At 40.9% G+C, this 16,626-nt stretch overlaps 1 protein-coding gene across 1 annotated transcript in view; it reads left to right on the forward strand.

Moving 5' to 3' along the window:
* The window catches only part of gpc1b (glypican 1b), an 80,137-nt gene that overhangs the window by 28,904 nt on the left and 34,607 nt on the right, over window positions 1-16,626 (forward strand). The window contains exon 2 of the mRNA XM_038718143.1: window positions 9,951-10,109. Within this exon, the coding sequence (XP_038574071.1) occupies window positions 9,951-10,109 (159 nt within the window). The remainder of the gene's footprint in view (window positions 1-9,950; window positions 10,110-16,626) is intronic.

Genomic DNA, 16,626 nt, shown 5'->3' on the forward strand with positions numbered 1-16,626 from the left:
CACTTTCTCAAATTACATTTGTTAAGCCTATAGAAAAATAAAATATAGTAAATCAAGCATGTTTGGGGTCAGCACAACAAGCTGTTAACACACATTAACATGTCATCAGAAGTTGTAACGTCATGACAAACGACATGACAAACATGTTCACAAACAGTGGCCTATTTACACCTCTAGCACTGTTGTGTTTCTGGAATGTAAGACCACTATTTATTCTCATTTTATCTCAACCAAATACTCTGTAGCTACTGAATGCTCCACTGTGTCCATCAGCTAGTTGCTAATTTAATCTGTTTTCTGCTTAGTACTGGGCAGGTAGGAAACAGTGGATTTACCTGAACTTGGGTTTTTTTCATCAATATAATCAACTTCTTTCACATTACACATAGTCATTTGATCGAATGTTAATATACAAATATAAATGAGTGCAGCTTTAAAGATCAACAGAACAACAGGTTGCCTTTAATTTATTTTATGGCAACTTCAAACAAGATAAAATTCTCAATTAGTGGCTCAAGTGTTGTCCGATTGTATAAAACAGGCAACAGAATCCTAAGTTACACACAGTCAGAGATGATATAATGGATAAAGAGCTCAATGTGGAGCTTTGACAGACTGTTGGAGAGCGGAAGGGGGGGCGGGGCTTTTCCCCACCACCACCAATGGTCAGCAATCTCGCTGGAGAGATAAACATTCTCAAAATAAATTCAGTTAGGCAAACTCTGTACGAACTGACAATGCTCTTCTTCTTTCATGTCATGTCTTCCTGCTGCTGTGTTGCAATCAACTCTATCCTGAGCAGTCTTTTCCTCTGTGAAAAGGCAGAGCTGTTCCTGTCTGGGGAAACTGTGAATGTCAAAAAGCCTGACACTGTCTCATGGATGTTTGAAGCCAACAATCTTGCAGGTTTACTGTGTAAAAAGGGCTTCTGCATCTGCCCTCATCTTGAAGAGTTTTTGTCTTCTAGACTCCATTGTGTGCACTAACATAGGAGGCAGAGGCGTCAGTCTTCTTTCGTCTGCATCATGATGTTCTGTCTGATGTGTGTCAGCTGTTGACACTTCCTGTCAAATACCTTTGCTAGCTCATCAGTGGACCCCCCCCCCCCCCCCCCCCCCCTGTCCCCACACACACACACACACACACACACACGCACACTCCAAAACAACACACACATTCCTCAAGACACAAAAATTATATCATCCCTCTCCAGTCTGTAGGTACTGCTTTTATTTTGAGATAGCTTGTGATACATTACGTCTTATGGTTTAAATATATATCACCAGCACAAGTTTCTTTAGAATAACTTTTTTATTGACTTTTTCCATTTCATGTCTGACTTTGTTTTGCACACACACATTGAGATTCAGTAAGTTGACACACAGACAAGCTCAAGTTAAGGCATGCCTGTAACAGGCTGGAAAAGGGCGGGTTATAGGGTGTAACTAGGACAGTGTCTGTACTGTTTGTACTGTATATTGTTGGATGTTTTGTTCTTGTTAAGTCTGAGTAAATTACATTCTCCTGCATTCCAGGTCAGTCCACTTACACTCAGTTAACACAAGTGGGGAAAAAATGGTGGGAGTGGATTAAACTGTGAAAATGACACTGAAGAAGGCAGGACTTGGCTGGGCAAGTTGGCACTCTGGTTGGAAAGCTACAATACCGCACCAACCTATGTAACTGTACCTGCTAAGTGAATGGGACAGGCTGCTGCCACAGTTGGCACTCATGCTCCTTGATTATTTATTTGCCAGTGGGACTTGGGTGTTTGTCTGCATGGGGCGTGTGTGTGTGTGTGTGTGTGTGTGTGTGTGTGTGTGTGTGTGTGTGTGTGTGTGTGTGTGTGTGTGAAAAACAGAGACTCAGATGGAGACAGGAAAAAGAGTTAATGTGGTTATGCGCATTTGCGTGTGCCTGTGAGTCTGTGTCCATCTTGTCAAAGTGGGCAGTCAAGCATGTTTCTCAGGGCTACAGCATCTTAATTACAAAAATGTCCCTCCTCCATCACTTTATAAATCACAGCTCCCATTAGAGGGCTACAACACGTTAGGGATCTTACAGGTTCTGTCTGATCCAGCATAAAGGTAGCAGGGACAGGCTGTTGGGTTTAACATGTCATGCCATGCTTTTTATTCCACTTGCCTCTAAATTTGCTACAAAATGAATTTTCAGTTTAGCTTGTCTCTCTTGCTCACCCACTCACATTCTCTCTCTCTCAATTCAATTCAGTTCAAATTAGCTTTATTGGGAAGAATGTGTAACAACAATATTGCCAAAGCATCATACAACTCTCTCTCTCTCTCTCTCAGAAATTGCCATCCCTAATCCATTTTGATCTGTAAACAATGACACTATCCATGTTCCATCTCTAGTGTGATGTTCCAGCATCTGGTTCACATCTGTTGCTATGGGAGATGGTATAAACTATGAGAGAAACAGGGACACAATCCATAATGATTTTATCCACTTTAAGGTCCCACAGCCTCACACACAAGCTGTTTTACTTTGAAAGCCATGTCATAAGGCTTGTTTTCAGTTCACATCTTCTAAACATGACTTATTAAAGAGCTGCATGACTGTTATAGCATTTTTTTTAAATACAGTGTGTGAGTGTGTTATCTTTTGGGATAGGGCAACTGAAAACAGTGAACTTTTGCAGGATGGTGCATCAGCATGAGCACACTGATATGGCGCACAGAACAGAACACAGAAGAAAAACAGCCAGCAGGATATGTGCTTTCTTTTGCACTTGTAGCTGGTCATAAAAATAATATGTAAGAGCAAGGTCTTGTATCCAGTCTTATCTGGTCCAATCCCATCCCATCTAATCCAGTCCTGTCCTTTGCTATCCTCTGCTTCCTTATTCCACTCAATTTCTCTTTGGCCCATTTGTCAAGATAGGCTGTCCACTGTTTGAGTTAATCACAGCCAGAGCTATTTAACTCTAACCAAGTAATCTACTCCCCACGGCCCACATCATTACATTATCACGTTAGTCCTTTCGCCTTTCCTCTCTCCTGTAGTCAAATTGAGTAGCTGGCCCGAGTTTTCCCTGCCCATAAAAATGACTGTTATTAAAACAGGAACCTGTTACATATTTTGCTCTGCACAGATTTTGATGCCAAGCTTGCAATTTCTTTTACCAATGAATGGTGGTTTCTGTTGTTGCACCATTAAAAAGTATAGAATATTCCTCTCAGCCATCTGACTGTACTGAATCAAGCTTTTATGGCAGGTGATTCCAAACCTTTTAACAGCAGTGTAAATAAATAGCTCTGATCTGATCTGGCTACCTGCAGTGCAGATAGCCAGTGTGGTCTTTAAGAAAGCAGCATAGAGATCACCCAGCCTCAGTAGTAATGTGTTATTAATGTGTTGTGTGGCCGCCACCTTGTCTGGCTTGAGGGTGCTATTTATGTTACTTTCTGCATGGCTCATATTACCAGACTGGTGAATGTGTAGGGTCTAGGTGTGTGTGTGTGTGTGTGTGTGTGTGTGTGTGTGTGTGTGTGTGTGTGTGTGTGTGTGTGTGTGTGTGTGCGTGCGTGTACATGTGTGTGAAAGTACACAGACAGTGGACAGACGGAATGACAGCAAACAGGAATGCAGGGTGGTAGCTGTTAGAAACCATAGCGTTGTCTGAGTTAAGCATTTGCCTGGTTGGTATGTGAAATGTCAGTGTGCAAAGTTGGTAGATCAGACATGCAAACCTGTCTTTAAAAATAGTCCTGGTAGTTTTCATCAGTTTAACCCTAATCCACTGCTCAAGTGTGTGTGTGCACATGTGTGGTGATTCCAGGTGTTCCGTGGGTGATTTCCTTGGAGCTGGCAATAACCCACATAGCGGTGGACACACATGCGCACACTCTCACCAATGACTGGATTAGGCCGCTAATCTCTCAGATCCCACTGCACACGTGCAAACACACACTCACACAGTGTCAGTTATGCAATGGCAATCATTACCAGAAGCCATCAGTTATGTGTCAGCATATCAGTGTGGTCGCCAGCCATGCCATTTTGTCAAATGAGATTTATACATCCGCAATAATCTTGCTCCAACAATAAACCCGGGTGTGGCCACCTTAGTTTTATGATACACCAGTTTAGTGACATACAAACAATAAATAAGAATATTATTTAATAATAGATGTTAATAACAAACAGAATGTAACGAAGATATGAAGATTACTATAGTGACACCACTGCAACTAAAATTAGGTTTGAACAATATAAATATCAAATCAGAAGGTGCTATTAGGGCACATGAAAGGTGCCAAGAAATTATTTGAATTTTTATTTTAACAGCTCGCTGCGCTTTGGCTGATCAAGGGCCCGATATTAAGCTTTTACACATATGGGAATTTTCTGAATCTCCAGTCTATCTGAGCGGTATGGACAGCGTTTGAAAAGGTGGAAGGAAGCCATTAACACATTTTTTTTCCTGTGAGGCAATAGTGTTAACTACTGTGCCACTGTGGTAATACTACTCATCATAAAAATGAATTAAATACATGGTGTAAAGGCAAAAAAAAGCGGAATGGAATAAGAACAATTCCAGGGCCTAATTTTCCACCACAGCAACATGAAGGACAAAGAAACCAAGGTTTGGGGAAAAAAATGAGGGCAAAATCCTCCATGAATGCACTGAAAGCTAAAGTCTGAATTGCCCAGCTCAAAATTGCATATCTCAGTCAGCATAACACCTGCACAGGTTAACATATTCTGAACTGAAGAATGTAACATCAAAACCTGCCACAGACGTGAAATAAACCGCTGCAATGGCTTTGCCATTATGTTGTGTGACACCAGTGTTTATTTTTTTTACTATATTTTTAGTAACCGTGGACCCGAAACAAACAAACATACAATAAATAGTGATACAGTAAGGTCAGCATTTTGACTTCTCCTGTTTTGTTCACAGACTCCCAGACGAATGACGGAGACACTTAATTTCCTGTTACCCCCCTCCTCTCTGTGTTTCCCACCATCTCTAAAAGACTCTGACTGTCATGCTCTCCCATGCTTTATCACAGTGTTCGCGACCTTATTCTGCCTTCCCAGATTGCTGTTTAATAGGAGCCTTCCTCCCTGGTGAACAGCGATAAGCTAATGGTTAGGGAATTGTTAGGGGATTTAGCAGCCGTGTCTGTCAAAAGGAAAGAACAAGAAGTGATGTAGGACTCTTATGGGGTTAAAGCGAATAGTTAGTTTCCCTAATTTTGCCCTTATGCATAGATTAATGTTTGGGTTTGTGGTTGGTTTATGCATGTGTGTAATTTTTAGGAGAGGCCAGATAATTGGCTTGCTACCTCTGTGCTGATTGGCCTCACAGAAGGTGGCTGATTAATGCAGAACATCTACTCTGACAATTTAAATATATTTGAATAGATTATTTAATTTTGAGCAGGTCTTATTCATGTGTGGTTTTGTTTTGTCTCTGTGTACCAGCTACTCTGTAATTCGTCTGTTCTTGTGGGACATGAACAGTGTTAATAATATGACCACATTTTTCAAGTTTATCATGCATTCCTTTAAGTTGTTTCAGACTGCAGGAACAATTTGGGAACAATACAGACAGGAAATGGAGGGGGGAGGTTGGAAATCAGTTTATGCAAGATTAAATCTCTGATGGATGAGGAGTGGTTGTGTGGTATGCAATGAAAATGTGTTTTTTTAGCTATCTCTAAGTACAGAAAATGGGATGTGTCTTGTATTTTAAGCACAGAGAATTGGGCATCTCAAGCATTAGCTGCCCTTTCTGTTGTGGGCCCTATTTGGATGCTACTGTTGAAGCTTCCTACTAACACAGCTCTTCTCCAGATTGAGCTGTCCTCCTCTGCTGATTACTCTAGTATCCTCTGGCTACAAGACTGAAAGTGTGTGTGTCTGTGTGCACCTGTGAGAGTGTGAGAGAGAGAGCTAGAGAGAGGGAGAGAATGAAAGAGTGTAAGTGTAAAAGCAGGAGAGCCATGTCTGGTTGTTAAGGATACATTTCCTCTACACTTGGATTGAGAGTGGCCTACTGTCGCTCTCACCCAAGTAGACACAAACAGATGTATACGCACACACACACACACACACACACACACACACACACAAACACATGCACAGTCCTGGACACACATCTGCCACACAGCAGGAAAGGTCACCTGTGACAAAGCATTACATTTCCAGTTGGCTAACCTAACAGTCAGCTAATGTTACAAACAAAGAGGTCTCTTCAATTTGACTCAGTAAACTGGAGAACGCCTGTGTGTGTGTGTGTGTGTGTGGGGGGGGGGGGGGGGGGGGGGTCACTCTGCAGATGTTGTGACTGTAAAACTAAAAAATAATCCCAGTTTCTGGCTGGCTGCATCTGGAAGCCTCACACCTACTGTCCGTGTGTGTGTGTGTGTGTGTGTGTGTGTGTGTGTGTGTGTGTGTGTGTGTGAGAGAGAGTGTGTGTGTGTACTATTGTTCCTCTAAGTGTGTATTCCTGTTCTTTGCACAGATGTCCTTCAAATGGCAGGCAACAATCAGATTGCACGGAAAGAAATGGCCACAGGCCCATAACACACATGCACACTAAAACCAGTCCAGGCATTTAAATGGCCATCCCAAGGGCTGACAGATTGCTGCTGACCCCTGATAGTGCTGTATGCTATTCCTCCATCAAGCTCTCACTCATTCTATCCTCCCTCATTTTTTCTTCTTAATTTCTTTGTACTCTTGTCTTCACTTTCTCATTCAATTCATTTTTCCTCTCTCGATGCACACAAATCATACAGACTTGCATACAAGTGCCCTTCTCCAAGTCCAAACTCTCTCCCTTGGTGTGTGGATGTGAGTCACACCATGACCAGGGAGAGGGCGCTGAGAGAGACTCTATGTCACCTTATCCTCTGATCTGGGCAGCCCGTCCTCCACTTTCATGTTCAAAGAGGAAAATTGCCTTTAATTGCTCCACTTTACAGTTGGCCTTGATGAGGTGCTTAAAGCACAGTTACAGAAACTTGGTTGACACATAATCAGTAAAGTGCATGGGTTCTTGTCATACACACATTGACTGTATAAAACAGCTGAGGTTGTGGACTGGATGGGGGGAACAAAGTGATTAACTCAGGCTACAACTACGGTAAATAAAGGTGAAATGCCTCCATGTAATTGTTGAGCCAGTGCACACAGAAATCACTAGCCTTAACGATTAAAAGGATGGCAGAATCAATCTTATCGATGGAAGCACTGTGCACCTATAGACTTTCCCTCAGCTGAAACTCTGCTAGATGCATGCTAATGACACCATGAGGGACATTAAATCATTAATCTCATACTTATGTGTATTTACTGCATGTGTATGCCTTTGTGTAGGCTATGTAAAGCTCAGTGAACTAATGATATATTACAGTAATTAAACATTTCAAGATGTACTGAATGTGTAAGCTGCAAAGCTTTGAATATTAGATTGAGGCTTCGACTTATTATTGGACAAAGACGTGTAAGATAAAACCTGAAAGGTTTACAATATTGCAGCAAAATAAGTTTCTCATGTATTATTAATATATTTGTGCCGTTCATGTGCTTAAAATACATGGCAATGACCAAGAAACTATCACATGAATCTTGAGTCTGTGCCTAAGATTTAACATTGCTGTGACCTTGAGAAGCAGAACTTTGCTTTACAGCAGCAAAGAATCATAATCAATGTTATGTTTAAGGTCTGTCAATCGCAGAACCCATCGGCTATTGTCTGATGACGATTTAGCCACTAGGGTCAACAGTCAATGTTTCAGGGCTTCCCTTATCCAGTGGATATCTGGATAAATCAGCTATTGTCTGACAATGATTTGAAGGCAGATAAAATAATAAAAAGATAATACAAAGCTAATCTCTAGGATTCCGAGATTGATAAAAAGCTAAATCATTGTCAGACAATAGCCGATGGGGTCTGAGATTGCATTTCGTCCATTTTGGCTTCCCTTCTTTTGCTTTCCACACATACTGTTTACCTACATGCAACCAAAGCCAGTGGGTGGAATACTTCCAATAGCAAAGTCTCCTTCCTTGCCTACAGATTCTGTATTCATATGCAGATATTTCTTCACAGAGATTAAGGATATGGATATTCTTGTCTGTGTGTCATTCTGTATGACACACATGTCTGTGTGTAGTAATGCAAGATGATTTCAGAGGACCCTCATGCAGGGAAGAGAAGAAAGGGAAAGGAATGTCTGATGAAGTGGGAATTACACAGAGGCAGTTAGACCGCTTGTTGCTGCAGGGCCTTTGGGTGGGAAAGACTCAGTGAGATTCAGTTAGGTGCGTCTTCCACAGAGGGAGTAATACAATCAGAATGGAAATGCTACAACCTGCACTCTGTCTAAAAACACTGCATTACACAAAGTGCAACCAGTTGCACACTAATATCAAATAAAATTTGGAGATGCTGGCTTCTTTAATGCAGACTCTGGACTAGTCAATAACAATTACTGTTATTGCTATCACATTATTTTAACCTTTGTTAATAGGTTCATCCTTTTGCCAACATTTGTCCAATTCTTTGTGGTGTGGATGTATCTTTTGACACCAAAGATCACACACTATGGTAATTGGGGTTTTTTAATAATAGAAAACAGGCGTAAAGGACATCAACCCTCTATATTTTAAGAAATGTGAGTGTGATGGACAATATGTGTTAAAACTTATTTACCCATGTAAACAAATGCACACATTGTGCTCTTCCTCAGGCAGCATAGCGGTCCCATCTTTTAGCTCTGAGCTCAAAAGGAGTTCCATCCTATCTGTATACTAGCTATGTCATTTTTGATGTTTGTCTCAGTGCATTTGTCTACAGTATGTGGGTGCATCAGAAGCTTGAATAAATGTTTTTATGTTTGACAAGAAATAAGAGTTCTATTCTCCTTTTTGCCTTTAAAGGTCTGACAGAATAATCTAAAACCGTAATTCTTTCCTCTTCATACCAGAAATGTCTCAATGTGATTTGGTGTGCTCTATTCCACGTAGTACAGTGCTTCCTTTTGATTATTATGTGTTTCACTGTGGATTTATATTTATATTTTTATATATATTTCAGTATGTGTGTGTGTGTGTGTGCAGAAATAGTAATAGTGGAGATGAATCTTCAGAAGTAAAATTTTTCATTGCAAGTCGAAGTGCATCATACATGATCTGCTCTCTTCACCTGCTAATGAACATTACCCACATGAATTTTGTTCGCCTTAGGCTTGGTTGCATTGATGTGGATGATGTTATTTCTGTCTTACACAATTTTTTTTTATTTCAGCTGCAGCTTGACTACAGTTTTAACCAACTTTGACAGCCCTTGCTGAAGTTATATATGGTATTTATTTGGTTGTGTGTGTGTGTGTGTGTTTACTCACACACAAAGCCTGAGCTTACAGATCCTTTCTACTTCCCTGGTTTTCTATCTGTGTGTGTGTGTGTGTGTGTGTGTGTGTGTGTGTGTGTGTCTGTGGTACGCGCATGTTTGTAAATGCATACACCCCCATGCGAGTCAGTAGTGCTCATTAAAATTGTATGGGAGCTGATGCGGTACTCCTGCTCCACTGCTCCCATTTCCACAGAGTTCTCCACATCTTGCCAGGTAATCAGGCAGGCGAACACATGCAGCCGTGCCTCCACGACGGCCAACAAGCCGGGTCTGAGGTTGTAAAAACAGTCACTGCAGCTAATTCATCCTGTCATGTTCGCTGCTGAGTATTTTATACAGCAGCATCATAGGAAGTATTAAACTAAGTTTTGTTGAGCTCTGACAGAATTTATGGAACCTGTTAATGCTAATGCTATGTTTGTTATCGCTTTTCTTTCCTGCTTCTCTTTATCCCCTCTTCTTCTCCTTCTCCCCTATTTGTTCTCTTTTCCTCTTCTAATCCTCCACTACCTCCCCATCCTTTCTCCTCCTCTGTCTCCACCTGTCCGCCTGCTAGGGGAGCACCTGCGCATCTGTCCCCAGGGTTACACCTGCTGTACAAGTGACATGGAGGACAACCTGGCCATGCTGAGCCGCAGGGAGATGGAGGGAGTACTGAAAGACTCTGGCCGATCTTTACAGACCTCACTCACTGGACAGTACAAGGCTTTCGATGGTGAGTTTGTGAATTCGCAATAAGTATATGACCGATATAGAGAATCAGATAAGAGAAAAAAACATACACTGAATAAAATAGTTTAGTCTTTCTCTATGTACACAAAAGGCCTATTTCTCTTAAATCTTGTTCACAAAGTCAAAATCTGTGTTAGTGAGCTCTTCTCCTTTGCCGAGATCCATCCACCTCACAGGCGTGGCTTATCAAGATTCTGATCAGACAGCATGGGTATTGCACAGGTGTGCCTTAGGCTGGCCACAATAAAAGGCCACTTGACAATGTGCACTTTCACTGTACTTGGTGGGACCTGGGGGGGGGGGGTCTGGAAACAAGTCAGTATCTGGTGTGACCACCATTTGCTTCATGCAGTGTAACACAACTTCTTTGTATAGAGTTAATAAGGTTGTTGATTGTGGCATGTGGAATGTTGGTCCACTCCTCTTCAATGGCTGTGCGAAGTTGCAGTCAGGTCAAGACCCTGATGAGGACGACGAGCATGCAGATGAGCTTCCCTGAGATGGTTCCTGAGAGTCTGTGCAGAAGTTCTTTGGTTATGCAAACCGATTGTTGCAGCAGCTGTCTTAGGGGCTGGTCTCAGACGATCTTGGAGATGCTGGATGTGGAGGTCCTGGGCTGGTGTGGTTACACGTGGTCTGTTGTTGTGAGGCCAGTTGGGTGTACTGCCAAATTCTCTGAAATGCCTTTGGAGATGGCTTATGGTAGAGAAATGAACTTTCAATTCATGGGCAACAGCTCGGTGAACATTCCTGCAGTCAGCATGCCAATTGCACACTCCCTCAAAACTTGCAACATCTGATCTGTGGCTTTGTGCACATTTTCAAGCGGCCTTTATTGTGGCCAGCCTAAGGAACACCTGTGCAATACCCATCCTGTCTGATCAGAATTTTGATATGCCACTCCTGTGAGGTGGATGGATTATCTCGGCAAAGGAGAAGTGCACAATATTTGAGAGAAATAGGCCTTTTGTATACATAGAGAAAGACTTAGATCTTTTAGTTCAGCTCATGATGAATGGAGGCAAAAACACAAGTGTTGCGTTTATAATTTTGTTCAGTGTAAATAAATGTTTTTATGTGTTTGCATTTCGGTGCGTATTGTTCTTCAACAGTAATAAGCACATCATACTTGTTATTTTGAAATGATACACAAGGATCCAGTTATAGGTGCTTTTGTGTTATTTTCTTACCAGTTGTGATGTTTTTCATTTCACATTTTCAATCTGGGCATACACAGCCTACACAAAAATGCAGACACACATGCACATACTAACGATACGTGTAAGAGATTAGTTAAAGCCCTTTTATGATACAGTCTGTACTCTGCTGAGCATTGACTGACAACAGAGGAGGTTGTTAATGCTTTGCAGTGATGTTGTAAGAATGCCAAGATGTTTTATTTTTTTATTTTTTTGCCAGGTCTGCTAAGTCAGATCCATAGAAATAAAAACAATAAAATAACTAGATTCAAGGTCATCCTGAAACATAGGGGTTTAAGATGCTAACCATGTACAAGGTCTCATGACAGGTATCTTTGTCGCATGCCGTCTCTTTGTCTAGCAATAACACTAGCGCAAGAGTCTGAATCACTAAATGGACTATGCACCATAGCAAAATATTGTTTGTAAGTTCTTGATAATATGAAATAAAATCAGGACTTAATTGCACTGCTCTGAGTGTGAGAGATTTTCAGTCTTAGAACATTGGTGCACTAAGGCAATTATTTGTGTCTAATGACCTGCTCCAGTTAATAGAAGGGTGTCTCTGTGCTCCACTCGTTCCCCTTGGCCAGTTGGTGACAATGGATCTGTCAGCTGGGGCTCTGAGCTTGGCTAGTTAGTCTGACCTTTTCAGATCACAGTGATTAGTGGCTGAGTGACATTTCTTTACCCCTCTTCTATCGCTCTGTCTTTCTTTCTCATGGTCCCTCCTTTTTACTTAGGAGGTTGTTCCTGTGCCAAAGGGATACAGTCAACCTGTCAAGTACAAACATACGCAAGTACACAAACCTTTCCAGGACACAAATCCTCTCCAAGTTAATTTATGTCATGCTACAGTTCTTGAACTTTTCGGTAAAACACCTCATTTAGCACAGCATGCTAGTAAACAACACGGACTACAGACACACACATTCAAGCAGCACTCAGCTCCGACATCTAAACATTCTAATGATGCGGATCAAAAAACTTGTAGATTAATACACACGTCATGAACTTGGTAACTTATGTTGCTTCAGAATGAAGTCATTTGGAGCTTGTTTTTGTTCCTGTATTCTTGCCAGATGTGTTGCACTTAGAAATGTAGCTGCTGTTTTGCTTTGAAACTGAAAATGAATCAGGCTGTTATTTTTTGTTGACCTCAAATCTGTCTACACCTGTACATCCTCTCCTCTCCTCTCCTCTCTTCTCCTCTTCTCTCCTCTCCTCTCCTCTCATCTCCTCTCCTCTCCTCTCCAACTATTCAACTTCATGTTTTTTCTCATGTTGCCTTATGTCACCCCAGTGAGCATCAGATGTGGATGGCGAAGCTGACAGAGGGAGGAGAGAAGTGTATATGTATTGGGACCTTGAGGTCTAAAAACCATCTGTTGTTGACTGCTTCCTCTGAAGACGAGAGGTGAATGATAGACTGGGGTTAAATGGACCATAATACGTTACATTTGCTGCCACATGATCAGTGCGATTTGGCAGGATCCAGCCATTCTTACTAAAGACATCCTGTTGTTATCCTTAGCTGTTGAAAGTGCAAAGTAAGATGAATTACTTTGGGAGGCTTTGGGAAACATCTTATGCCTTTATCATTTCAGGAGTGTATTGGTGGTTGGATCTTGGTTATTTATAGTGTTAAATAGGTGAGGATTAGCTGAATACTAACCATATCCAGATAGTTTTTTTTCATATGGCTACAGGAGAGTACAGTGACATTGTACCATGCTGCCAGTCCCTGCACATCTGGCTGTGTTTAGCAGGGTGTGGGCTAGCTAGCGCCATGTGGCTAAGTGTAGGGTGTTACTGTTCCAGCCCAGGCAGGCAAGGCCTTTTTAGGTCCAGGGCCTTTGGAAGAAGCCCCAACCAAGCCACAGATTAGAGGACCAGCGTGCTCACATACAGCTGGCTCTAGGCCTGCAAGTGTGTACACTGTATATGTGAGCATGCAGATGTGTTTATATGCATGTGTTTGTAAGTTTGTAATTTAGTGTGTTTAACTGTGTGAGTGAGCAAAAATGTTTTTTGTATACAGTCATGTATATGTGTGTATGTGGTTACACACGTCCAATTCACTCTCCTTCATACTGTGTAGAGAGGTAAAAACGCAATAATAAATAGTTAAACAAAGATGCAGGATATAACGCTGAGGAGGAAAAAGGGGGTGAAGGAGAGGACAAAGGAGAGTGAAAATGAGACAGATGGAAAAATGAAAGAGAAAAAGGGACAAGGACGAGGGTAAGAGATAAACAGGTGGAATTGGAGAGTGGTAGCCAGAAAGACTATGAGAAGGAAAGAGAGATGGGGTTACATGTGAAAGTGAGAAGGAAAAGGTCAGAGAGGACACAGAGAGTGATGGCAGTAAGGGAGCAGGGTGTTAAATGGCAACCAGGTGTGTTAGACAGAAGGCAACCTTAAACTTGGCAGGTGGTGTTTGGTCTAATGTTGCCATCACTGGCATCTGGATTTACTGTGCATGTGTGTGTGTGTGTGTATGTGTTCACTCGTACTGCTGTCACATATAGCTTTATGCAAAAGCATGTGTCCTTGATTGGAAAAAAAGATCAAATTGTAACAGTGCTCAATCTGGTCAAAAATGATGGAACCATCAGCCATTCTTCTATTTGATTGTCTTAGTCTTTTAATGTTAAGAAACAATTTAAAACAAATTTTGGTAACACTTTATATGAAGGTCATTGCTTTAATGACTTATGCATATATTAATAACACGATATAATGCGTCCATAAGACATTATAACAATTGTTATAATCACTTACAAACATGCATTAGGCGCTATAGCAAAGTTCATAATGTATTATGAACTTTTGATTTAATGTTTTATAATGGGTATATAGTAATACCAGTTTATATCAATGTGCGGCAAGAATCTCCGACCATGTTCCATAACACATTATAACCACCGACTCTGCCTCTTCTTATAATTCTTATAATTAGTTCATATGGTATTATGTCCACCTGTAATATATTATACAGAGATAGATATTTTAACACTTAAAGCAAACAAAGACATGCTATATAACTTTAAACATTACTATAAGCTATTATTCCATTTTATATCACTAATTGTAAATGGTGACTAAAGTGTATTTATAACAAGGCAGAGTCGGTGGTTATAATGTGTTATGGAACATGGTCGGAGATTCTTGCCGCACATTGATATAAACTGGTATTACTATTAGTTATAAAACATTAAATCAAAAGGTCATAATACATTATGAACTTTGCTATAGCACCTAATGCATGTTAGTAAGTGATTATAACAATTGTTATAATGTCTTATGGACGCATTATATCGTGTTATAAATATATGCATAAGTCATTATAGCGATGACCTTCATATAAAGTGTTACCCAAATTTTAACTGTGCCTGACCTTTTACAATTATTTTCGATTGCTTAAACACAATTCCTGAAATTATGCATCTTTGTTCTCGAAACTCTAAACACAAATCCAGAACTTCTCACCCAAACATCCTATTTTCAGGTTAAAATGGAGCTCTACTCTCAAAACCATTCAATCTTGCTGAAAAGCCAAACTTTGCCCTCAGACATGACACACACACACTACAACAAAGTCTTACACAATAATTAAAAGAAACTCAAAACAATACTAGAGAAACTGATTATAAGTAATGTTACTCGTGATTCTCCCCCTCAAAAACCTTTTCACATGATGAACACAAAAAAAGAAAAAACAAATGTAAACATTTGCACATTTTTATTCCTTAGTGAAGTATCCAGTACAACACACCAAACAACAAATCATTCTGCCCCAGCATCCTGTCTTTGGTCTGGGACAGGCCAGAGATTCTCGTCCTCCACCTAGCCACACCGCTTTCTCTTCCTCCTCTCCCTACTCCTCCTTCTCCAACTCCTATTGTTCCTCTTCCATCACTTCTTCCTCCTCTCCCTACTGCTCCTCCTCCTCCTCCTCCTCACTGGTGCCCTCTACCTCTTCCTTCACATCAGGGATGTACTGGGACTGAAATTCATTCGTACACCCCCTCCATATTGAAAGCATTGGTTTGGCCCAGCGTTCGCTACAGCAGACATAAAGTAAAACTGAAAAATAAAAACTCCTGACCCCTGGTCGGTTCAGCCTGAAATGGACCGGCCGTTTGGGATTACTCCAGAACGCCACAATGGCTAGTCCGTCCCTGCTTCACATCTCTCTGGATTCATTGTTCCAAAACTGATTGAACTGACTCAGGTCCTTTTATCTATCTATTGAAAGTTCGGATAGGTGTGTTATCAATTATGACTGTTTGTGTTTCCACCTGGGTAGCTGTGTGCTAATTGAGTTCGCTGACTTGAGTGAACAATATTGAATGTTAGTGGGCAATGAGAGTTAGTTAGGCAATGAGAAATGAAAGGATTTGTGTGTAGAGTTTAGTTTATGGGTGTGCTTTTTGAAAAATGGGGTTATGGTTTTGAAGTTTTATCTCAAAGGCCTGGTTATAGTGCAATTGAAAAAAACTGTATTTGTGTTTATGGCTGTGGCAGCAAAAAAAAGCACAAAAAAGTCAAACATTCTCTGGTTCCAGCTTCTTAAATGGGAGGATTTGCTGCTTCTTTGTCTTATATGACAGCACACTGAATGTATTTAGGATTAGGACTGTTTGTCAAGCAAAGCAAGACATTTGAAGAACGTTTGATGAAAGATCAGATGATTTATCTGTTGTTTTTTTTAATATATCAATGAATATTAATATGGGTCAAAGAAACAGATTTTGTTCTGATCTTAACCCAGGTCTTGAATCATCAACACACACAGATACCACACACACATTCATGTACTGGAACACAGTATTTATGAGCAGCCAAATACTTACTGGCCAGTGTGTTCCAGTCCATTTCAGTTCAAGGCAGATCAGTAGTTATGGAGCTTAATCTGATTTGAAGAGTACTGGCTGGCTATCTTATGGGGACACTAATTTCTAGATGACCAAGCAGGACTCGCTTATTTATTCATTTAAGTAGAGCTCTGAACATCTCCCAGCTGGCCTGTTAAGTAATGCCATCTCCTCCCATAGAGATATACTGAGACGGAGCAATCCAGGAGAATGACATCAAACACACTCAAATGTATCCTATCAGATTCAGGAAACAGGCACTAAAGTTGGATCTAAGTACAAGTCTGTATCGCCACCAGACGATAGCAAGGAGCAGCCTTCTGTATTTCTTTTCAGCGAATAATGTGGCAGCTCATTAGGAGTTCTGATACAGAGAAAACACTGTACTGTAATCCCAATAAAAAATGCTTTGGTAATTTGC

The sequence above is a fragment of the Micropterus salmoides genome, unplaced genomic scaffold (genome assembly GCF_014851395.1).
Source record: "Micropterus salmoides isolate LMB-PRFRI ecotype aquatic unplaced genomic scaffold, ASM1485139v1 Ms_hic_scaffold_14, whole genome shotgun sequence".
NCBI lineage: Eukaryota > Metazoa > Chordata > Actinopteri > Centrarchiformes > Centrarchidae > Micropterus > Micropterus salmoides.